At 53.9% G+C, this 25,317-nt stretch overlaps 1 protein-coding gene across 6 annotated transcripts in view; it reads right to left on the reverse strand.

Annotated features, from left to right (window-relative positions):
• Osbp2 (oxysterol binding protein 2) overlaps positions 1–25,317 on the reverse strand; it is a 160,604-nt gene that overhangs the window by 16,869 nt on the left and 118,418 nt on the right. For all 6 annotated transcript variants that reach the window (XM_060365546.1, XM_060365544.1, XM_060365545.1 and 3 more), the window contains 3 exons: positions 15,278–15,534; positions 1,516–1,708; positions 810–927 (listed from right to left, as the gene is read on the reverse strand). In XM_060365546.1, coding sequence (XP_060221529.1) covers positions 810–927; positions 1,516–1,708; positions 15,278–15,534 — 568 coding nt within the window. The remainder of the gene's footprint in view (positions 1–809; positions 928–1,515; positions 1,709–15,277; positions 15,535–25,317) is intronic.

Here is a 25,317-nt window from a genome sequence, read left to right on the forward strand (position 1 = left end):
AAACCAGGCTGGCTTGAACTCAGAGATCCACCAGCCTCTGCCTCCTGAGTGCTGGGACTAAAGGGGTGTGCCTAGGGTGTGTACTGCCCCTAGCTTTATTTTCTTTCTTCTTTCTTTTTAAATTTAATGTTCCCAGGAAATAGAGTTTCCGAGATAAACACACTCCCCAGAGGGTAGTGGGGCAGGGAAATGATGGCCCATGCTGGTCCAGGGAAGCCTTAGTTTCAGGTCAAGAAAGAATGGCTGGGACTTGTCACCAGCCTGAGCCCCCTGACCGCACCTCCTGTCCAGCCTGCCTGCTTTTCATTTCCCCTCTTCACCCGTTTGTCAGTACAAGCCACACTGTGGGCCCTCACTAGTCACTACTGCATTTTTACCTGTGAATCTAGAAACAGATCAAAGGAGCAGGCTTTTATGAAACAGACTTGGAGGTACAAAACCAGAGTGGGCATCTGGTCTGTTCTCACGTGACAGTGCTGGAGGAGTGACAGCAACCTGTGCTGTCCTCCACAGCTGGGCGTGTGGCTCTTACTCTCCCCCACTCTGTCCCTCCAGCCTGGAAGAGATCCAGCTGCTACCCTGGCTAACCTCCAGATGCGAACCATTCAGGCATTTGTTTCTTTGTTTGTTTTTGATATAACAAAGAATAGAACTTGCAATATTATCTTGCCTGAGATGGAAAGAATACCCCAAGTGTACAGCTGCTCAAAAGGCTAGAAGTAGCCTAAGATCTAGCAGGAGAGGCTGTCCCAGCAAGGGGGACATCCTCCCAGGCTGCAGTGGCCATCACTGCACAAGGAGACCCCTACCTGTCTTCCTTAGCCTCGGTGATTACGGTGATGAAAGATGTAGAGTCTTCCATGGCGTCAAAGTACTCAGTATCTTCATCTTCTTCACTGTTCTCTCCTTTGGAAGTCAAGAAGCTTCCTGGACACACAGAGCCGCTCAGTTTGCAGCCTCACAGAGCACACATCATCTGCCTGACATTGTCCCCTCTACCCTCCTGCCCCACTTCAGACACCTGACCCTCTGGTCACCCTGCGCTGTGGCCGCCCTGACTTGCTTTGCTCTCATACGGCATCTTCCTTTCAACTCGTCCTTGCTGAGACTCTTCCTCCCAGAAGCCTCCTGATCTGTCAATGTTTGGTCAGCCTGCCTGAGGCCCAGCTTTCCTGCCCAGGGCACCCGTTATGACCCCTAGCCTGAGGTCAAGTAGGCAGCCACCCAGCCAGCACCTGGGCAACCCCGCCCGAGAGAGAAGAGGTGCTCACTGAACATTTGGGACTTTGAACTTAGACATGGTGGGTAGGGGCTACTGTCAGTTGGCAGCAGGTATGGGACATACTGCACCACAGAAGGCGATCTGCTCTCAGGGCAAGCCCACCTGAGGTCACTTTAAGGGATGGGTTTATGGGGCCTGAGAGGTACAGTAGAAAGCAGAGCCAACTGGGAAGAGGTGCTGAGGGCTGCTCCGGGGCGTCCCCACCCAGCTAGCAGCCTCGCTTTCACACGCACCCTCGCTGAAGCTCTGGCTGGGGTCGGCCGGCCCCCCGGGCGTGTTGCAGAAGGCCCGCTCGAGGCTGTTGTGCTGTTTGGCCAGCTGCTCGATGGTTTCCTCCAGGTGGACACGCTGCTCCTGCTCATAATTCAGCGCGCGCTGCCATTTCCGGCTGTGAATTTCCGCTAGTTCCAGGAAGTCCCTGCAGGCCTGGGGAGGACCGGCAGCCATGTAAGCCTTAGACTGTGGCCTGGCCGGCCTGCCTCAGCCAGGCTCCTGTTTGGAGCATGCCCAAACTACAATACTGTCTTTCTGTATTGCTCAACACAGCTAGGGCCTCAGCTGTCTGCTAGAACATCCGTTCTGGGTGCTAGGTCCCCAGAGTGACCCAAGATAGCCTCAGTCTCTCCAACTATTCCCTGCTGGTCAAGGACAGCAAGCCACATACTTCCTGGCACAGAGGCTACTGTGTCTTGTTTGAGCTGAACTGACCCTGGCCGAACATGGTGGGACAGGCCTCAAACTCCATCCGCACAGGAGGCTGAAACAGGACTTTAAGTTCAAGGCTACAGAGTGAGTTCAGGGCCAGCTGGGTGGCTTAGTGAGACTCTGTCTCAAAATAAAAAGTAGGAAGAGGGCTAGTGGGGCTATAGCTTAGTGACAGGGGCTCTAGGTTCAATCTCCACTGATACAGAAACAAAGAAAAAAGGTGGCAGGGGGAGGACCCCTAAGACTGGGACTTTCCAGCAAGTCTCTTTACATATACCTCTGCGTGCGTGCGCGCGTGCGTGCGTGCGTGTGTGTGTGTGGTGAGGGTTGTTGAGATGGTCTCATTATGTAGCTAGGACTAGCCAGGAACTTGCCAGAACTGGCCAACTCACGACCATCTTGTCTCTGCCTCCCTCGTATGCCGGGATGACAGGTATGTGCCACTATGCTCTGCCATGACTGCTTTTGTGCAGGCTTCATTTCTTGTGCTGTGATAAAATGCCTGACAAGAAACAACTGAGGGGAAAGGGGTTTCATTTTGCTTACAACTCCAAGCAAAATTCATCATAGCAGAGGAGTCATAGTGATGGGGTCTTCAAGGAACTAGTCATATCTCCGCAGTCAAGAGCAGAAAGGAATGAACGCATGCATGGCTCCTTGCTTGCTTGGCTCAGCTCCATTTCTCTACTCTCACATAGTTCAGGAATCCTTGCCTGGAGAATGGCGCTGCCCCCAGTGGGCTGGGAACTTCCCGTGTCACTTAAGACAGCCCCTCACAGACATGTCCATAGGCCAACCAAACATGGACCTTGAGAATCTCTTCTCCGCTCCTTCCAGGTTGTGTCATGGTGGCAAATTAACCATCTTATCAAGTTTTCTCAAGGTTGTGGCCTAGTATGTCGTCAGATTTTTTTTTTTAACATCCACTACATTCTTACACAGTAGAGTTACGTCACATGTCCCTGTCATTACACGGAGAGGAAAAGCTCTGGCCCCAGCTGGACCTCTGGACTTGCCCTTTCAGGACGCCCAGCAGAAGGGGCATGGCTCCTGGGCCCGCACAGGCTTGAGTGCTTTCAGTTGCCGCGTCCCCAGCACTGTTTCCCTCACTGTTTTTGCCCCACCCACCGGGCCACTGGGTACCCTTTGTGTTACACTCTCTCCGTGGGACACGGGAACAATGCAGCGCCATTTCAAAGGCCTGTTGGGAGAGACAGGTGACACAGAACACTGAGGGTGCACTCTCCAGCTATAGCCTCCTAGGCTGCCATCTCCACCTGCCCAGGCACCAGTGCTCATGCCCGCAATCCCTGGGCTCTTCAGACCGTTCCTCTAACTCAGCCCAGGAAATCACCCAGCTCCACTAAGGCCAGGCCTGCTCAGCTGCTGGCCTCTGCAGCTGCATGTCACTGAGTTTGTTTCTGTTCACACTAACCCTCTTCCCATGGGATTCCTGAACGGCAGGGAGTGTTGGAGAATGAGTACTTAGCCAGGCTCAAACTGATGGAAATAGGCGAGATCAGAGGTGTCCTGGGGGCTCCCTCTGGGCAGAAGGGATGGCTTCCAAGGTGGGCAGACTCCCCACAGCTCCGCACTTGGTGGCATTTCTGTTTTCAGCAGTCTCTAACCCTCCATTGAGACAGCCTGAGCCTTGGTGGCCTTCCTGGCTTCTTGATAGGGACCCAGCGTGGTGCTTGAGCTGGTTGCCATGTCAGTCCTTTAACAAGCACAGTTCTCAGACATCTCTCCCATCATCTCCCTGCTAAGAGCTATGATTGGGGGTGGGGGACAGGTAGGGCACTTCCCAACCACCATCTTGAAGAGGTAAAGCCAACCTGGAGACACAGCATGAATTAACCAAGGAACCCAGAAGAGCCGGGTGGAAAATGCCAGGAAACTGGAGGGATGGAGTTTGGCAAAGCCACTCAGCCTGTGTCCTCACCGGGAGGTTGGACAGCAATGACCACAGAGCCTGTGCTCATGTGAACCCTGACAACAGAGTGGCAGCTGGACCCGTGGCTACACCAGGCGGTACCTCTTTATTCATTCTGTCCCAGGAACAAGCAGCAGCAAAGGAGGGGCAGAGTGTCCTTCTGGGTACCCTAGGGACATTCCAGACTCTCGGGAGCCCTGAGAGGTGAGTGGGCAGAGATACCCATCCTATTATAAAGTGACAGGGCTGAGGTAAGTACTCAGCATTTGGGAGGAAAACACTCTCCTTTCCAGCATGGGCTGGATGGGCTAACTCCGCACATTCTTCCTTGCTGCCCCTTGACTGAGGACCCCACAGGAGGCCCCGCCCAGGTCAACAAGCAGGTTGGGATTTGGAATCTTTCCTCTCTACACAGCTGAGCACTTCCCACCATGAGGCCTGTTACAAGGTCCTCTTGACTTGGAGTGAATGTGCTGAGGCCTGTTGTGGCTGAGAGCTAAAGGATGCCACACACACACACACACACACACACACACACACACATCTTCATCATCATCATCATCTCCTAGGTTCTTCCTCATGTGTGGGAATCCTGTCAGCTCTGCAGAAGGCCTCTTGCTTCTTCTTGCTCATCCCCACTCCATAGTCTGTTCCATCACTTTCTCACACCCGCTAGGGCTCCAGAGTCATGTCAATGAGCATCAACATGGAGCAGTATTTGTTCTCTTCCTCATAACTCATGAGATTTAAAACAAGAGCCCTAGGGAGCCGCATGCCAAACACCATCAAATGGTAGCCCAAGGTCATGCTAACAAATCCCATAAACTGGCATCAGAGGCCACGTGGTGTGGGCTTCCTAGAAATGAAATTGAAAAGCATCTCCCCCGAACGCATCCCCTGGGCTGCACTCCTCCGCAGTCCTCCTGTGCCTCACCATGTGGTCAGCCTTTCTGCCCGCCACTGTGAGCTCCTACCCACTTGTTCCCCCGCAAGTTCCTGAACCCTTACTTGGCAAGCCTCACTCAGTTCAGAGGTGTGCGGGGCGTGCAAGAGGGAGAACGTGGGCTTGGCCACAGCCATGGGGAGGTGTGTGCGGAATGGGGTCTGAGTCTCTGTGCATGTCACCCGTGTGTCTTCCAAGGTACGGAAATGGTGCTGCTAACTTATACTGACCCCATGCCTCTGATGGTATAGACCATGTGGGATCTGCTGGTCTTGCAAGGGTGGAATGGAGGCTGGGGAGATGCTCACTGATAAGGATGCTGACCGTGACCTTTTAAAGCAGAAGCTCCCGGCTCTGGCCTCTGGGGAAGAGGCTGCATCAACAGGGCAGCAGACTGCTTGGAGATACCCTGGCTATATGTGACCTTTGTCCACCCTGAAGTTAGCATGGGCCTGTAGGTGCAGTAGGACGGGAGATGGGAAGTCAGACACTCCCCAGGCAGCTGGGCCTCATCTGAACCACATGTGGCTGGAGTGGGTATGTGCAGATCCCAGAGTGTCACACTTGGCTGTGACCTGCTCTGCATCAAGGAGCTAATGGCCGTTGTTTTTGCTCTGGTGGGGCTCCTCGCACAGATGGGCTGCCCTGGTTGGTTATGAACGTCACATGCCCATCTGCCCCTCCGGCCCCAACGCACCTACCTGCTCTCCATCCCCAACTCCCAGGGTCTTCTCTGCTGCCACTGGCCTTCTCCAGGCCTCATCCTGGCCACACCGTGGAGAGACGGGAGCCAGCCTGGCCCTGCTGCCCTGGAATGCTGAGCTGGGCAGTGCCCTGATGGATGTGCTCACTAAGCTGGATTAAGCCTGGGGCCCAGCAACGGGGAGAAGTGAGGGAGCAAGGTGGGGGTGGGGTAGGAAAAGCCTGGCTGACCCTACCAAGGCCGGACAATTCCTGTGAGGTTCTGCCACAACTATATCTAGGGCCGGGAAGTTCCTTCCCACCCAATCAGCAGGAGACGGGCTGTCTCCCATCCACGGCCACGGGCTGCTCACGTCCTGAACCCTCGGAGGCAAGCTGAACGGAGTCCACCTGGGAGCCAGAGACAATGCCCGGGTCCACAGGGGCGCTGCCTCTCCTCTTGTCCTGTCCAGTCCCTCTGCCTCTGATGACTCAGCTTCCTGGTGGGATGCCTACAACCTATGGCTGTTGGGTCAACTGTCCCTTAGGATGGGGACAGGGGTTCAATTCTGGGACATTGCCCCTTCCTCCACTTTCCCAGGGTTGTGAGACCGTGGCAGGGAACATGGGTGTGGAGCCTCTCTGGGGGGTAGGCATGGAGCCTACCGAAATCTCCCAGAGTGAAAAACCTCAAAATGGCCAGCCTCCCAAATGGGCCTGGCTCTGCTTGGCTCCAGGATGGAAAGTCTGGGCCTTGCTTTACCCATCTGGGGACTCTCCCTTCCTAGCAGGTGTCCATGGGATATGCAGTTTCTGACCTGGAAACCTCTGCCCGTTGTACCCAGAAGAAGGACAAGCTCTAATCGCTTTTTCTGTTTCTAATCCTAATCCTGCTGGTGACCTCACACAGGCACAAGCAGCAGTCATGGGCTCAGCCTGCTCGGGCCCTCTGCCTGGCCTATGTGTGGCCTTGGGGCAGCCTCTCAGGCTCATGGAGGGTTTGCAGAGTGGATGCCAGTGTCCACTCTAAAACTTGGTCTCCATGGTTATCTCCCTTTTCGATGGTATGAGGAAGGTACCAGAGGACTACTGGAAGCTATGGTGGACAGCCACTGGGCTCACACAGGAGATAGAAATGTCCAGGGGGAGGGGCTACCCTGAGCAAGAGGAGAATGGGAAGAATGGCTATTTCAATTTGAGCCTAGGCTAGGTAGGACCTGCCTGGGCCTGCCTGGACCTGCCCTGCATCCAATCTACAGAGGTACTCAAGTGTCTCAGCTTCTAGGTAGAATTCTCTCCAGGATTCTGGGTCGAGGATGCCTGCTGACCATGCTGATCCCCCTGTGGTCCTAAGTTACGGAGATACCCTGGCCAGGGAGCGCCAAGGTGGTAAATGGGGAGGAAGTGGTAGAGACACAGTGTCTCTCTCATCACCCCGGCTTGGCCCGAGCCAGTAGGCACACTGGGACCAAGAGGGTCTTGCCCTCCCACTGAGGAGTAAGTAGATCACTGGCCTATGCACACAAGAAGCCCTAGCTGAATGCACCCTCACAGGCAGGAGGGAGCCGTGCTGCCGCAGGCCCCGTCTGCCACAACCGGAAGTTACTCTGGAAAATGCCTGGCCACCACAGGTGTCCAGAATCAAGAGTGGGGACCCCTGAAACTGTAATGGGAGTACTGGGGGTCAGCTCAGAGCCCCTGTGGCCTGATGAAGCCACTATGGTATCATAGCTCCTTCCTGGTCTCCTCCAGGTCAAAACCTAGGGCAGTGAGGTCAGGCCACCCTGTTCTGGACGTCACCCTCCATGTAACTCCCAGGTTCTAGACCTTCCCTGACATAGGTGGGCTCTCCTGGCTGTGACTCGTGTTCAGGGTTGGGGAGGCAGCTCTGTGCTTCAATTAAAACTCCAAAATAGCCCTTCCATGTTCAAAATAGTTCACCCCTTGCAGGCAGGAACGCACACCATCTGTCTGCTGGTTTGCCGGCTGGTTTCAGACAATTCTGGAAATCTATTTTTAATCCACCTCCCCAGACCCTAAGTGAGCAAGCTGTCAGGAACAGAATTCTGGTCAGCCAGCAAGAGCCTGTTCCTGGGTCCCAGAAGAACCAGGGCAACACTGTATCTCACGGCCCATATGCTGCTGGACTGGCCCAAGGCGCCCACGGACCTCCTGGTTGGTGAGCCAAATGAGGCTTTGGGGACATCCCAGCCATTCCCAGTAGCAGTGGCCCTTCTGTCACTTCTTTCTGTAATTGGCCCAAATAGAGACACCCCCCACCCTTGTTTTGTTTCTATGAAGTACTCAGGTGTGGACTGTAACTCCACACATGCCTGCACCTACTCACCTGCTCTGGTGTCTCCCCTTAACACCTCCTTTCTCCCCCTAATATCCTGCCCTTGCAGCCTTCTCCAACTAGCTCATCCTTCCAGGCCAAGCCAATCAGGTGCCCCTACCCTGTGGGATCTCCTGTAGAGGAATTTAAACTCAGAACATGGCTGCTCTGGCAGGAGATCACATCCAAAGAAAGATCTTCTAGGTCTGAGTGATCTGGCTGGAATGCTGACATGCTGGGTGGCAGTGGCACATGCCTTTGACCCCAGGAGACAGAGCCAAGCAGATCTCGGAGTTCAAGGCCAGCCTGGTGTAGAGCAAGTTTCAGGTAAAAAAAAAATAATAATAAAAATTAAAAAATTTAAAAAAAAAAAAAAAAACCCTTAGGTCCAGGTGTGGTAGTGCTTACCTTTAATCCCAAACAATGAAGGAAAGTTAGTTTGTAGAAGGAAGCACCCATGTTTGAAAGTGGTGTCTAATTGAGAGGCAGAATAAGTGATGAATCAGAAAAAGATCTGACAGAATAGAATATGCCCAACTCTCACAAGAAGAAAGGGGAAGGGAAAGCTACTTAAGAGAGCACCACAGAGAATGAGGGAGAGAGGAAGCAGTTTACAGAAAGAGGTTGAGCAGGGAACAAGCTAGACACAGGTGAAAACAGAAGGCACCTGAGAATGAGGAGCAGCCAGAAGATTAGAACATATTGACAAAGTTAGTATGAGGCCAAGTGAGCAATTCAGTCAGAAGCTCAGAGAAGCCTTTGAAATCATTCAGCTTGGAGTGGAGTTTGAGCCAAAAGAGCTGAGTTGAACCAGCCAGCCAGAGCCCAGAGAGAAGTGAAAAAGAAGGGATGAGCTTACTCAACAGTAAGTCTCCGAGGCTGAAAACATTTTAGATTGTAAAGAGGCTAGCAGCTTCCAGGACTAGGCCTACCTTAGCAGACAGAGACAGTAAAGCCTCTGAGACAATTACATCAGGCGAATAAGTTACTTTTACACTCTTCTAACATCCTTGCGTCAAGATTTTCCAGGTTCCCCTGCCCCCATCCCTCCTGCCAGCTCTTCTGGAGGGGCCTTGGTTTGCCTCGTGAGATGCTTCCTTGGTAAACTCAGGGACCAGCACCCAAGGTTAGTCCGACCTCCTTGCTCCCTACCTCCGCTGTGCACTTGGGCGATTTCCGGTCCTTTATGGGGCTTCTCCTTGAGTCAGCTCTGCACAAGCCCTGCTCTGGGAGAGATTGTGGGACATCCCTCTGGAACTGGGGTGAAGGTAGGTGTCAGGCTGTGAAGGTTCTCGTTCTCCCGGCTTGGGCCTGGACCCTGAAGGACATTCTCATAGCCTTTGTTCCCACGCACGAGGCACCTCTGCTGCCTTGGTCTTCAGCTCACAGCTGGCCTCGCTGCTAGCCCATTCTCCAAGCAGGGACATTCAAATGGAAGCCAGGTTATTTTGCTCATTCTGAGAGGAAGGCAAAATGGCCACTCTGGGCGCCCAGCTAATATGGATGGTGACGACGGCTTCACATGGTTATTGTGGGGAACAAAGTCTTGGGGAAAACAGGGAGGACTTTTGCTGTCACCAAGCAAGCAGGTACCGTAGGCCTGTTCTTCAGACTTGGCATCTAGCTTCATCACAGAGCTAAGCTTATCGGAGGAGGGTGGGGAGGGAAATGAAGGAGCCTGACAGCTCTCTTTCCTCACCTTCAAAGGACCCAGCACCAAAAGTGTGAGCGTGCAGCACACTCAGATTCAGTCCTTTACCTGAAACCTGAAAGGGGCAGGCTCATGCTACTAGGTGTGGCCTGGTTCCCAGGATTGGAGTGTGAGGGCAACGAGGACATGCCCCTATCCTGAGCTTGGCGTGGCACCTCTCCATGGTGCACAGAGGTTCGAGGCTTTTCCACAACCCCCGGCTAATCTACTAGTGCTGTGAGATTCGCCTGTAAGAGGCAGGCCAAGTCACAGTTACCCAGGCAATCATAAAGCAGGATTTGCTGGGTTGGCTTTTATCAGCCGAAAAATTATTACTGGGAAATTCTGCCCCATACGGAGCAGTTCATTCATTTGCCCCCCCACCCCCTTCACGATTCTCTCTTGGTCAGCTTCTCTCTCTCCTCTCTCCTCTCTCCTCTCTCCTCTCTCCTCTCTCCTTTCTCCTCTCTCCTCTCTCTCTCTCTCTCTCTCTCTCTCTCATTTGCTGAAGTCCTATGTGCTGGCCCTGTACCAGGCACAGAGGTTACAGGACCGTGGGGTCCTGCCCTTGCAGGGCGTCTGGACTGCCAAGTGCTGCCACAAGCAGCTTATGAAGTGCTGTGGGCCCATGGATGCTGGTGATGCTGATGGAAGGAAGCACGGGGAGCTTTTCCTGCCCTCCCATTTCCAGCCAGTGGGAGGGACGGGCCAGTTTCCTTCCCTGAGGAAGCAGGCTGTGGCTGCCCTGGAATCAGAAAGACTGGGGCTCGCCTCAGCAGTATGACCCTGAGCCTTTCTTCATCCTGCCGGGGCACAGTACAGCCACCACCTCTGCCCTCTGCTCTCTGGGAATAGAGGTATCCACGACTGGCACCCATGAGTCATTCTCCCATGAGGGGTGGCTGGCCGGGCCTGGACTGACTTCTGGAACTCTCTTTCCCTGCCCCTCAGATAGGACAGTTCACCCCACCCCACCCCAACTTGAAGGTCCACCACTAAGTCAGGTATGACAACCTATCTCTAGGAGGCTGCTGGGCTGTGAGCGCCAGGGACAGGAAAGGCCTTGCCTGTTTCCTGCCGCCAACACAAGCCTGGTGAGGGCTCCTCAAGGTCTCGGTCATATGCCCATTGGGCAGGGCCTCCCCACCTATACAGCCACATGGCTACAGCGGCACTGCAGGTGAGGAGGGTTCACAGCACCAGCGATGTCATTTGGTGTCCTCAGATGCAGGAGGAGGCATACTGGGCGGGGTGCTGTTCTGCTCTATGGGTGGGCATAGGGGCCTGCACAAGAGCCACAGAGTCTGCACTCCTGGGCGCTGTCGAAGGGACCTCCCTCACTTGTCCGACTGGTAGTTTGGAACCAAAAAGCCTACCATCTGGCCCCCTTTCGGGAATGAAAGGACCTTCCTTCTAGGGGCCAAATAATGCCCAGGTTTGCCATCATCTTTCGGGATGTGGCAGAAGAGAAGCTGCTGCTGGCCTCCTGGCCTCAGGTTAGGGGCTGGCAGGGTTCCTGGCAGGGTTTGTTGGGCCAACCGGCTCTCATTTTTTTATTCTTTTAGGACCCAGGCATATCAGGACTGGTGTGGAAAGCTCAGACAGTTGCAGGGCCAGGGCTGGGGTAGGGTGGGGAGAATCTCCCCAGTTGAAAGGGTCAGTGCAAAGAGAGTTCCAGATGGGCGTGGGCTGCTGCAAGCTTCAGCAGTCAGGGCAGAGTGGCAAGTGAAGGTGCAGCCACAGAGGGCCAAATGCCTTCCTATAGCTCCATTTGAGACATGGGCGAAGGGTTGTTTTGTTCCTTCTGCGAACAGCTGGGATGATTTCCATCCCTGAGTCCCCAGCCTTCCAGGAGAATCTTCGTAGGACTTCAGCCATAGTTATCTGAGGCTGAGGTAAGCCCGGTGTTTTCTGCTCCTGCTCTCGAATCACGTGCTCACCATGCTAGCATCAGTGAGCAAAGCAAGACTCAGAAAAGCTGTCAGAGCTGCTGGGTCACAAGCCGGAAGTGCAGGACAACCCCTGCAGGAATGATGCCCCTTGAGGGTTCGACCCCTGGGGTGTGCAGAGGCCTCCTCCTGCCTGGCTTACCCTGAGGCCATGGAGGCCTCCCTCTTCTCTACGTCTATGGTGAAGTGGAAGTGTCTGGTTTCTTTGAAGACTCAGTTGAGTCCTGTGATGTTTTGCTAGAGGCTGGCTTGTGAGAGGGCACGTCATGTTTTGCGGTGCGCTCTCTCGTGTGAGGGGCATGACTTTGGCCAACTGAGAACATCCGTGGGTGGACTCTGAGGAGAGGACATATCTAGAAGCCCACAGACAGTGAGACATCACTTTTTGGATCGACATCGCTGTGTTGATCTTCCGGCTTTGACACCTGACTTCACAGAGAGAAGCATTCCAGAGAACTGCTCAGGGCAATGCAACTGAGCCTTGCAGTTTCGCTGACTTGTCCCGATCTTCTGAATTGTACGGATTCCTGTTGCTGCTTGGTGTTGGCCTTCGGACTGGACTGCTGGACAACGAAGAGTGTACTCATCCCAAAGAACTTCTAAAAAGGTCTACAGCACCCTTTACCTAATAACCTTCTTTCACCCCTACCCCTGGTTTATGGTTGGAAGGGAGGTAGAAGCATTTAGGAACCCTCAATAAAGTAAGCTTGGTTAAAAAAAAAAAAATCTAAGCTTACAACCTTGGCATGTTGGTATGTTGCTGGGAACACAACCGGGGCCATGTACATGCTAATCTACCATGACGCCACATTCCCCAGCCCCAAACACCTCCAGGACATACTCACCTTTATGTGGCCTCTCTTAACTATGGCTGGAGTCCTACTCAGAATGAAAGCCAAACCCTGGCCAGGGGTGACCCTCCTGTCTCAGGACCCCTCAGGCAAGCTTGCCTATGCCCCCCCAGCACCCAGCGAGGGTTTGGATACCTGGTCTGACAGCCATGCAAACACCCCTCCTAGGACAGACCCTATCCTGCCAGGTAAAGAGCGGTGGTCATGAAACTCGCCGAAAACAAGCTGCTCCTCTGGGTTAGCCTGAACCTTGCCTGGTTCCCAGTGGGATGCCCTAGGTCAGTTCACATCAGCTACTCCATGGCACAGCTCCCACCACTTGAGGCAGACTGTCCCAAGAGTCCTTGCAGGCTGGAACTGGAAACTGGCCCCATCACCAAGCCCTCCCCACCCAGGGGGGATGTGCCCCTTAAAGCACGTCTTTACGCACTTAGCCTAGGAGCTGTTTTACGGCTTTGTAAACACTGCTGAGACTCTGGTGCCAGATAACAGACTTCACTAGCCGACAGCCAACTGCACGGGTCACCAAACCTTCCCAGGCCCAGGAGCTTCCACGTAGGTGAGAGGCAGAGCAGGCAGGGGTGGCGCCCAGATAGATGGAATGGGGGCAGGAGCAGGGGCATGCACACACACACACACACACACACACACACACACACGGCATTACAGTGTTAACTACTCAGTATCTGGTGGGTCACTGACCAGTATAGGTTATGAGCTAGAAAGAAGATGGTGAGCGGAGGCGGCCTGGTGGTGGGAACCAGCATGGGGCAGCCAGATCACTGTAGGTCCACAGCCCTCACTGTGCTCATCACCGGCTGCAGGCCACAGCCCTGAGCACAGCGGGGTCCGGGCATACACATGTGGGCCACACATTGCCAAGGTGTCTGGGCAAGGGTGCTCCTTTCAGCCTTGGGCTCCAGGCCATGCCTGAGCAGAGCGGAGCAGATGTGGGTGGCGAGTGGCTGGGTGCCCCACGGTCGTGCTGCTGACAGACTGAGGAAGCAGCCTGGTAGGATCTGGACCTGCCACAACCCCTGAGCAGCAGGGCCTGCTCCCCAAGCTGGGGCCACTCTGGGCACTGGTGTTGCTCGGGCTGTATCCGGAGACCCCTGACATTCTTTGCAGCAGTCTCCATTTCTGGAAACTGCTCCTGCCTCAGTTCCCATGTCAGGTGGGCTCTTTAAGGCTGGTGCCTCTGGCTTAGATGTGCTCCTCCAGGGAGTCAGGGGGAGGAGGCTGTGGCTGTCAGACCTGGGCGTGGAGGGTGGAGGTCTGGGGAACACTGAGCAGGCAGACTGAAGAAAAGCATGGAAGTATGCTCAAATGCTCTATTCCTACCTCCACGGGAAACTTCCCCAGCTCCTCCGCCCAGCAACATGGATCCCAGGGTCTAAGAAGGCTGGCGGACTCCCACAGCCAAGTGTCTCAGCTTGTGGACTCTGGTCACTTGTTCTATGATCGGGCTGGCCTAAACCTCAGCAGGCTCACCTCCACTACCCTTCTCACTAAGGAAGCCCTACCTCCCCCTGAATCTCCTGTCCCCATGTTTTAGGGTATACACAGGGAGGGAACAGGAACAGCTGTAAGCGCCAGGGTCACAGCAGTGTCCCCATTATGTAGGCTAAGCAGCCCGCTGAACTGCCTTCTCAACTTTGGGCCTTGGCTTTCTCCACTCATGCAGGCTCTGACCAGATTTCGCAGCAACTCCTTTATATCAGCTGCCATGACTCATGCCTCAGTACTACAGAAGGCCAACGTAAAAGGACTGCATTGAACGTGAGGCCAGCCTTGGCTACCGTGAGTTCCACATCACCCGAGTATCCTGGCTAGTCTCCCATCAACTTGACACAAGCTACCAAGGAGGGCACCTCGGCTGAGAAACGCCCTCCTAAGACATGGCTGCAGGAACACGGCTTTATCCCAGCACTCAGGAAGCAGAGGCAGGCGGATTTCTGGGTCTGAGTGAGTTTCAGGACAGGCAGAGCTACACAGAGAAATCCTGTCTCAAAAACAAATAAACAAAACAAAAAATTTTAAAAAAAAAGGGGGGAAAAGAGAGAAAGATCTGGCTGCAATGCATTTTCTCAGTGAGTGATGGGGGCATGGCCCATCGTGGGTGGTGTCATCCCTGGGCTCATATCCCTGGGTTCTATAAGCAAGCACGTTGAGGGAGCCATGGGGAGCAAGCCAGTAAGCAGCCTCTCCATGGCTCGGCATCAGCTCCTGCCTCCAGGGTCCTGCCCTGTTTGACTTTCAGCCCTGACTTCCTTTGATGATGAACTTTGATGTGGAAGTGTAAGCTGGATAAACCCTTTCCTTTCCAACTTGCTCTTTGGTCACGGTGTTTCACTGTAGCAATAGAAACCCTGACTAAGACCCTGGGCTGGACCCTGCTTCCGCCGGTCTGGTGAGATGGCTCAGCTAGCAAAGGAACTTGACGCTCACTAAGCTGGCTACTACCTGGAATCTACATAGCGGAAGAAGAGAACAGTTCATAAGTTGTCCTTTAACCTCATAAGCATGGCTGTGCACATGTGCATGCATGTGTGCACACAGAGAATGAATGAATGGATGAATGAATGAATGAACGAATGAATGTTTGTCCTTGTGTGGAGGATTATAGCTTAACGGAGGAGCATTTGCCTAGCATGCATGAGGCTCTAGGTTCTGTCTTCAGCTTCACGATAGACAGACAGACAGACAAATACAGATAGATAGATATCTTCGGAAGTTAATGGGTGAAGGGAGGAGAATAAAAAGAATGCTGGCGCCTGTGGGAGGGTGTTGGCTTTGGAAAGTAACTTGGAGCCACAGGGAGCAGAGCCCTGTCAGGCGCCCACCTCCCATGCAAGCGGGCGCCTGCTGATGCCTACAGCAGGCATTGGCCAGCAGTGGGAGCACTTACATTGATCATAGCATTTGACGTGATACGGAAGAGGGTGGCCCGCTCATTCACAGCCTTCAGCTTCTCCCCGCTCTCGGACGGGATCTTGAGGCTGTCCAGCTCATTCAGGGAGCGCTGGAGTGCGGCACCGTGCTTAGCAATGAGGTCATTGCACGTGCTGAGGTCATCTAACTTCAGTGAGAGGTTCTTAAGGGTGTGCTGGAGCTCACTCTTGTCAGCTGGGGCAGCAGGCTCTTCGTCGTCGTCCCCAGAATCATCTGAAGAGAGAAACAGAGTCGCTGTAACCAACCAAGTCTCCACAGTTTGGGCTGCAGATGGCAGAGCGCCACGTTGGAGTTGGCTGTGCCCTAGACAGTGTCCGGCAACGCTTCTCGCCAAGGCTGCTAACCTTAGCCTGGTGAGTACACTCACAGCTGAGTGAACGGGAGTGTGAGGGAAAGGGTCTAGCTGAAATGGCACCGGCGGAGTGGGCGGGGTGCTGTGGAGGGGCCAGACTCCGGGTACCTGTCTGCACATAGGGTACCAGCTCTATCAGGTCACAGCCTGAGGTCACTGTAGGCCACTTTGGGTGAAGCACAGCTTCCCGAGAAGACAGCAAACCTCCCAGGACAACCCACTGCTTCTGGCTAACTCCATGCCATTCCCAGCCATGCCAACTGTCCCCTGCTCCCTGAAAACACTTGAGCGCCCACCCCGACTTGGGACCTCTCTTCCCATCACAGGCATCCCTGATGCCAGGAACTTTATACCTCCCTCCTCCCCCTCCTCCAAGGCCTCACCCCACTTACCCTCTGATGACCAATCCAACACTATTCCCTCTCCAAAGACGGCCTGGAGACCGTAAGGCTGACAAGCTCACCCTCTCCTGTCAACTGGGGCACCGGTGTGAGGGCCTGTTCCCTCCCACAGCTCGGAGTGGACCACGAGTCCTCCTCTGTTCCTGTCTTGCCAACCCGACCTGTGTCTTCAAGGGTCTCCCTGGGCAGCTGGCCACCCTGCTGGTGCTTTAATGCTGGCACTCGATAGCCAAGAGGCTGCCCCAGCTTGTGATTTTCCCGCTGCCTGTCTGCTGAAGTTTTCTAAAATGCCTTGTTTTAGAAATAATCGGCAAAGACTTTTCCTAGATGAAGAAAATATGCAACCGAAGATATAAAATTAAAAGTGGGGGGGGGGGGAGTAAACGCGTATTTTGAGAGAGCAGATTTCTTCCCACAGCAGGCACAGGCAAGGTATGTGTGGGTGGATATAAGTTGGTCACTGTTCTGAGTGTGTCTCAAGCTCACAGCAGCACCAGGCTGGCTGGCTGCACAGGGCCTGAGCAACGGGGAAGTGTCTACTGTATGTCCTCTGCCTGCCAGCTACGGAGGCCTTGGGCCAATATCCGAGCCCCTCCCCCCACCAGCCAGAGCAACTGCAGCCCAGAATGATCTGGTGTTGGAGGCCACAGGAGTCACTGACAGGTGCTCTGGGCCTTCCTGGAAAGGCAGGTAGACAGCAGAGCTTCCTCACTTCCTGCAGGAGGAAGACAGCGGTTCCCAGGATGCCAAGCTATGGGCTGCTGAGGGCTTAGTGCTCAGTGGGCAGAGCAGACGCCTGACTCCAGCTCTGAGTACTGCTGTGGCCTTTCCTCTGACTCACTAGCAGCTGTGTACCTGGCCGCTCAGGGTGTCAGGCCCCAGCTTCAGCCACTAAACAGCATGGCCCAGAAATGGGAGTTTGGGGACAGAAAAGGTCCTGAAACCGACAGGGTCACTCCAGGCCTATTCTTACTGGAATCTAAGAGGCACCCATCTGTGTTTATAGTGACGACATTCACAATAGCCAAGATAGAGAAAGTCTAAATTCCACTTGAGACGAATGACAGAGACACACAATCAGTCACACTGTCTGCGGAGAAACGATGGAACGGCAGGTCACCGTGTTAAGTAAAACAAGGGGCAGGCTCAGGTAAGCATCGCATTGTCTCTCAAGAGTGTATGAGAAGAGGAGGGGAACTACTTAGGGAGAAAAAAGAAACTAGAGGGAGGCAGAAGAAAGGGTAACGTGCTGTTTGAATAGTAGCAAAGCACACAATACAAGCTTGTGAAAACGACCTAATGAAACCTATTATTATATATGCTTAAAAAAACACTTTTGGGCCACCAGGCAAGAGGATCCTAGAATATTCAGATCTGTCTGTGCCAGTCTTGGTGCTGAGGACTTCCTGGCACTGAAGCACCTGCCACCTTCCTGGGCAAACAACCAGAATGCCCATCCAACGGCTGGGGCCAACAGCTGGAGCGCCAACCAGGAGGGTCCAGCTGGGGCTCGCTGGCTGCCGGCCCACCTTAGCATGACCCCTGGTCTCATGCTCAAGCAGCTGGAGCATCCTCCCCTGTGGCGGGATTTATTCCTTGAAGATCCTAAAGGTTTTATGATCTATTCCCAAACTCTACTTGAGATAAAACTCAGGGGCAAGGGAGACCTGAGAAGAGCAATACCCAATCATTAAAAATAAAATAAAATAAAATCAATGACTCATCAATACAGATCGTGCTAGGCCTTCCACAGACATTAAAAGGAAATTTGCAACTATATTAATACAGGAAAAGCAGCAACTGAGACCTAGGGCCAATCAAAAGTAGGTTCCTTTGAGGGTCTGGGATCACGCAGCAGCCCTTCCAGCTGCTGGGGAGACTGCATCTGCTCAGAGGCTGGATGGGGCAAAGGGAGGTGGCTAGACTTTTGGGCTAACGATCATCTCTGGGGCAGGGCCACCTGGCCAGCCTCAGGTGGTCTAAAACAATGGGGCCTTTGTTCTTGGCTCCTGTTTTATTCAGCTGCTTTTATGGGGCTATCTCCATCCTTGCAGGTCTGGGAAGGACCTACCTCAGGTGACTCACAGCTGGCAGGATTTGTAGCACTAGAGGCCTGGAAACAATCCTTTTCCATTTCCTTCTAGAAAGCTCTAGTCCTTTCAGGAGACAGTGGAAGCAGGAGGTCCACCTGAACACTCAGGACGACAGGGCCCGGTCCCAGTCATATGTTTTAGAATGAACCAGTAGGTGGCTGGCGAGACCTGGTGGGCCAGGCCAGGAATGGCAAGCTGGGAAGGCTGCACTGTGCTGGGGGTCTGGTCTGAGCTCAGCTTTCACCCTGTCGTCTGAGAGACTGCTCAGACCCTTCCCAAGACACCCACAATGGGCTTGTGCTCAAAGTCAGGCAAGCTGCCACAACCTTTCTTCGTCACCTAAATAAACCCCAACAAAGAGCTGAGTGGCTTGGGTCACTGCACTCCTCCCTGGGGAGGAGGAGGATGTCTCCTGCTTCTCGGGCTACCTCTACTATCTGTGATGTAAAAATCATTTTGATCTCTGTTTGAACACCCTGCAGCACCTGCAGGAAGATGGATGGACTCTGGTCCTCGGATGAGGAACTGCTTTTTAATAGTGAAGAAGCCCATGGAAACAAGAGTGGCCCCGTCACAGAGCTGACAGAGTGGAACTGGGGGGCTCTCCTGGAGTTCCTGGCACGGCTCCCGCCCCCACAGCCTCCTTCACTGTTTCCTCCCATCTCCATCATTGTTGAGTGGAAACAAGAGCAGCATCTGGGAGCAAGGGCCTTCCCGCTGAATCCTGAGCTTCCGGGTCACACTGTCAAGGGGAAAATCTGGCCCGTGGCCTCCCCTGAGAGCATGAACAAGTCAGTGAGCCCCAGTTCATCCAGGCTCACGCTTGTTTTCAGACGGTACACTGAAGCCTAGAGGGAGGCCCCGACTGACGACAGGTGTCTCCGTGGTCGTCACCAGTCTGTACTAAATCCTTGTTCTGCCCAGATGAACAAGATGTTTTTTTGGGGACCCTGGGTGGCTCATCCTTATATGTAATAGGTTCCCTGGAAGCAAGTGGAGAAGGGTCAGCAGAGGTCACTCAGTCACTTCGCTTCTCACTCGCTGCTCTGTGTCTGCTCTCCAGAGCCCCCAGGTGGTGAGCCCTGGGCTTTGATCATGTGATGGGCCCCAGCTGCTGCTGGCTATGGGGAGCACTGTGTGGGGGGAGAGGGGAACTGGAGGGGGCTCAGGGTGCCAGGCAGGGATGCTGTGCCTCATTTTCCCTCACAGCTGAGGCCTCCCGAGAGTGCGAAATGAAGGGATGTGGGGGTGGGGGTGGGGTGGACAAGGAGAGTCTTTGCAGGGCAGCAGCTGGGAGGGAGGGCCCGGTCAGAGGAATCCAGAGTACATACAGAACCCCACTCTGCCAGGGAGGGGGTAGGTGTCAGCTCCTTCTCCATGCCCAGCCTGTGCCTAAACCCTCTGATGGGTCAAGGCAGGCCTCTCTTCTGGGAGTGCCCTACTTCCTGCCCTCCTCCACTGAGCCTGGGCAGCTGCTTTGCCGTATTTGGGGCACCACCTGGCTCTGTGGACAGCTGGCCCTTCACACAGCTGGCCTGGCAGAGATACACCTAGTCGCCACAAGATGAGGGAGTGACTTCCAGTCAGGGAGCCTGCGCAGTAAGCCCTCTCCCAGGACTTCCGTGAGTCTATTCCTGCCTTATGACCCGCAAGATTTCATTTCCCACCCCAGACGCCCACCTGGCCAAGCAGAGGGGACAGCTAGGCTCTCTAGCCTGGAGGCATCTTCTGTCCTCTTCACCTACAGAGGAAGCTGGCTTCTGCACAGAAGGGCGCTGAGCAGATCAGGGTGGGAGCCCCCTCCCCCTCTGCCCAATGGGATCCAGGGAACCAAAGGCAAAAAAATGAAGCCCTTGGGGTGCCAGCACACACACACACACGCAAGCACACACAGGCACATACTTGCACACAGGCCTGCACACACGCACTCACACACAGGCATGCTATCACTCACACACATGATATCAGGGTACAGGAAGATCTTACTTTCTTCCCCCAACACATCCTAAGGCTTTGGCAGGCCTCACGCGGCCTGATGCTTGCGCTGTGCTGGACCAGCATGCTCCTAATGTTCAGATCAAACACTCACTGACAAGTGACCAACCAGGGACCCAGTGTGGCTCAGCTACCTTCAAGGCACATAGTTCCTGAAGCATGGCCACATGAGCAGGGAAGGTGAAGCCAGCATTCCTCCCCACCGCCAACTCTGGGCCAAAGGTGGCTTCACGCCTTCCTGTGCAAATTGCTTCTCTCTGATTGCAGGGAGCTGGGCCTGAGACACCGTGGGCGTCCCTCTGCTGGTGGTGTCCCCCGGCCGCCTGGGCTAACCACTAAGGCACATAGCAGCTCCAGACTGTGGAGCACCGGGAGCCAAATTACCCCAGCCTCTAGGTCAGGCTCAGGGCCAGGAATGAAGCCCAGGAGGCTGTTAGATGGTACAACCACGTGGAATGAATGAATGAGAGACCGGTCCCTGCCTGATCAGGCCTGATCTCCGGGAGAGCACCGATCTTAACATACCCATCAGGGTCACTCGGAACAATGAATCCCATTTGTTAAAAGGAAGCGAACTGCGAGTCTGGCAACGAACGTGCTACCAAGCAGCATTCACAACGCGGCGTCCACTCACAGACAGCAGTGGCTGACCTGGGCCTGCTACCCATTCCTCAACGCCACCCCAAGCTGATGCCCTTTCTGGAACTTCCGAAAGTGACTTCTTGGCGAGGACATGCAGGTACAGTCAGTCAAGATGAAGCCATGCTGGAACATGCTGGCTCCAACATGGCGGCTGTCCTCATAAGAACCCTAGCTAATAGGCACTGACAGGGCCATGACCCTAGCACCTGCAAGGCTGGGGCAGGAGGGTGGTAAGCTGATAAGGCCAGCCTTCACTACATAGACTGTATGTGTCTCTCTCCTCTCTCTCTCACACACAGACACACAGGCACATAGACACACACACACACACACACACACACACACACAGATATACATCCACACAGAGACACATATACACACTCTCATACACACAGACATACAGACACAAAGACATACATAGACACACATACACAGAGACACACACACATACATACATGCACACAGAGACACACATACACGTAGATACACACACAAAGATATACATACATGGAGACACACACACATGTTCACACACACACACACAGAGGAGGAGGAAGAATAAAGACAGATGTAGGGCAGAGGCTGAAGCTGGAGCAACGGCACCAAGGATCACCAGCAACCCGGGACACCGAGAAAGAGGTGAACAGACTCTTGGCACTTCAGAGGGGACTGGCCCCACTAGCACCTTGATCCTGACCTTGTAGCCTCTGGAACTTAGAAGATAAATGCCAGTTGCCTTGATCCACCGATGTGTGGTCACTGGTCACACACGGCAGCACCAGGAAACTGAAACAGTGGCTTACAATGGCACAGTATCACCTCACAGATCTGAAAGTCTCTATAATCGGGGGTGGTAGAGCTGTGCCCCCTCCGGGGGATACGTGGAAGGGGGAGTGTGTTTGCCTTCCTCAGGGCTGATGAGTAGTTTTCGTTCTCTCGTTCCTCCCTCCCTAAGAATCTCTGAGATGATGCCGGGGCCTCCGCCATGATCTCCATCTCAAGCCCTGTAACGTAACCACACCTGCCCAGTCCCTTTGGCAGGAAAGGCAACAGACTCGCAGGTTCTGAGCCTGCATTTCAGAGGACGTGGCATTTCAGAGCCATTTTTAGACAACCAGCTGGGATCGCTGCGGCTAACACCTGTCACGGTCTTCCTCTCTGGCTGCCCGCTGGGGTTTGGCTCACTGACTCAGGCGGTGATCTCTGGGTGGTTTAGCTCATTACTGAGACTTCTTCCTGGGCACAGGGACTTCTGGCCTCCCTGAAAAGCTAGACACAGATGCCACGCTGGCTGGCACCTCTGTAGGAAAATGGCATCCTGGTAGAGGGAGGCACCTGGTCCTGCGTCTACTTTCGCAGTCCGCATGAAAGGGTATTGTAGGACGTATATATTCATAGTATAAAATAATGCTCATCCTAAGCGTTGATCACTTCTACCTCATTACTCTCTCTCATAGCAGGTTACTTTTCTCTTTTCAGGCAGCCCCCTCTTACTCTTGTGCCATATACATGTATGACTATCAATAACCATATTAGCTTAGAGTCCACATATGAGAGAAAACACACAAGATTTGCTGACATTTCTTTTACCGCTATGATCGGAGGTTCCATACATGCTCCCGTGGATGATTTAATTTTGTTTTTGATGGCTAGATAAAATTCTGAACACCACCACATTTTAGCCTGCTGATTCTGTGACGTGGCTGCCGTGAACCCAGATGTCAAGATAAGGATCTCTTACTCACTTGCCTTCCATCCTCACTCGGGGCCACACACGCGCCATAAGATGATAAGGAGTTTGAGTATGTGTGCTGCAGAGGGAAGGTCCCCTGGGGATGTGAATGTCTCCTCTGGGGAAGAAGCACCCGGTGATGGCAGCACAGAGCTGCCATGTATTGTATACTGGGCCCTGAGGCCCTGGCCCACGAGCGCTCCATTCCCGTCATCGACATAGCTCACATTTGCACAGCACTGCGTGCGGTTTACTCCTTATCAGAGGTCAGGCCGCAGGGAGCCCCTGCTCCCTGTGCCCAGCTCCCCATCGAGGTGGAAGTGTGGCTGAGAACCTGCTGCATGCGCCACCAGGGCCAGAACCCTCTTTCCTAAGGAGGCTCCCAAGAAGGACAGGTTGCTATGGCAACTGTGGTGCCAGGTGAACTATTTTTAGAAGGAGAGCTTGCTTTCATCTTTGGAAAATGGCTATTGGTGGGGAATTCCTATATGTATGGGGTGTGTGGGGGAGGGGGTTAGCTTTTAAACTAAGAAGGAGCAAAGCTCCAAGGTGGCTTCAGTGTGGGGAGGGAGGTGACATGTAAAGGTCCCCCAGCCCCTGCACCATCGCTTGCTTTTCTGGGGGATTCTGGTTCTGCCATCATGGTCCCATAGGTCCTTGGGGTCAAGGCACAGGATGACCAGTGGGGAGCCCAGCACAGGGGTGAGGCTGGCCAGTGTCCCCAGAGCAGTGACAGAGACGAAAGCAGTGAGAAGCCTAGAGAGGGAGCCACTGAGGGCTCCAGGGGACCGAGTGGACCCTCAAAGGCATGGCCTGGCCCTCCTGGGCACACCATCATAAGGGCTCTAGTTCTGCGGGCACCCTGCAACAGCCAGTGATGAGCCACCCTGTGGCAAACCGGAAGAAGCCTCGCCCTCTGAGGAGACAAGAGCCTGAGGCTCTGAGAAGATGGGCCACCCAGACGCTGGAAAACGCCACAGGATCTAATCTGATGGAAAATCAGACGGTGATAAATAATGAATTGTGCAACCCTGGTAGACGGAAATACCAGCCAGGGCTCTGGTGTGCTCTCCATCTTCCTGGCCTGGCCGGGGGCCATCCCGTGCCCTCGCCCGCCTAAGATGGGAGAGTGCACAGAGAAAGGTGGTGCTCGTTCTCCGGGATAAGGGAAGGTGCTGTCCCTTGCCTCACCAGGGACACCAGCTAGTACCAAAGCTGCCAGGGAGCCTCTCATCTTCTAGCTAGGGAATGCTCAACCATGGACCATGGACCCTGGAGGACAAAGAAACTTCCTCCTCAGATGGCCTGGAGGCACAGGCCTATCATCCTAGCTACTCAAGAGGCTGAGGCAGGGGGATTGAAAGTTCAAAGCCTGCCTGGACAACTTAGTGAGACCCTGACTCAAAACAAACAAAACAAAACAAAACAAAATCTGGGCCTTTATGGTAGAGTGCTTGTTCAATCCCCAATACCACACACACACACACACACACACAAAACAAACAAACAAACCTGTACCACAGCAGGTATGTACATCTTCAGGCACCAGCCAGTTGGTTGGTTTGGAGATAAGACTGAGCCTCTCCCAGGCCTGCCTCTCACACCAACCTTTTCTGAGGAACTCTGTCTGAGACCCGGTCAGAAGCTCCTGCCTCAGGGCCTGGCCTACTGTTCCAGGGGAGTCTGGTGTGCAGGGCATCTGTGTCTTCACAGTACTCCCAGCTGACTTCCTGCTGCGGCATGGACAAGAGCTACAGAATCGAACACTGCCTGAGGTGCCGCCAGCTTTGGCATCCTAATGCTAGGTTCCAGCCCAGACACTGCTGTCCATCTGTCCCCATGCTCTCGGTGCCACCTCCCAGCTCTGCAGAAATAGCAACCAAAGCTGAGGGAAACCCATGCGCTGCCAGGGAAACTCATGATTTGGGGCTCCCCTTCCATTTGCTCTGCGCTGTCCTTTGGGAAACCAAATAAAAGGACAGGATCTCCCCCGTTATAAGCAAAGCCAGATATTTCCTTATCTCCATGATGAAATCTGGCCTTTATCCATGTCACATAGATTCTATTTTGGCTTGAATTTTTATCTTTCATCCCATGAGCCTTTGCATCTCTTCAGTTTGGTTACCTATGAGCAGTTATCTGTAGCCTGTTCATTGAAGGCTGTGGCTTCCCCATGGCACCAGTTGGTTTTTGTTTGTTTGTTTGTGGTTGTCTGGTCAAGGCAGGGTGGGCATCTTCTTGACCTTACTAGCATAATGCAGAGGTGCCACCCCGGGGAAGACTTCAGGAGCAGGTCCTTTGAAACCATGGATCTTTTCCTGGGTAGATCCTGGACCCGGTCTCTAGGCTGAGAGTTGAGGGTCAGCCCTCCTTGTTTGTCATTTGCTGGGTTGTTTTGAGACAGGGTCTCGGCTGTGTTGCCCTGGCTGGCCTACAACTTGCTATGTGGAGCAGGCTGGACTTCAACCCAGAGTTGTCACTGTCTCTCCAGTGCTGGCATTAGGGGGCACCACCATACCCCACAAGAAGGATCTTGAATGGACAATGAACACTGTAGGTGAGCATTGCACTTGATGTGCAGCCAATGCCCATCTCAGGGACAAAACAAGTGTAACTCAAGCCTAAAGCACGCATCCAGCAAGCCACACAGAAGCTCTGAGCAGGTCACTGGAAACTCCTGGCTTACATTTTCCTGGCCCAGATACCGCCTGATGCCTTATCCTTGGAAACCATCTCATTCAGGCACAGTCATGCTAGACTATCCATGGGCAGTGCTTCCGG

This window comes from Meriones unguiculatus, chromosome 12 (genome assembly GCF_030254825.1).
Source record: "Meriones unguiculatus strain TT.TT164.6M chromosome 12, Bangor_MerUng_6.1, whole genome shotgun sequence".
In the NCBI taxonomy this organism is placed as follows: Eukaryota; Metazoa; Chordata; class Mammalia; order Rodentia; family Muridae; genus Meriones; species Meriones unguiculatus.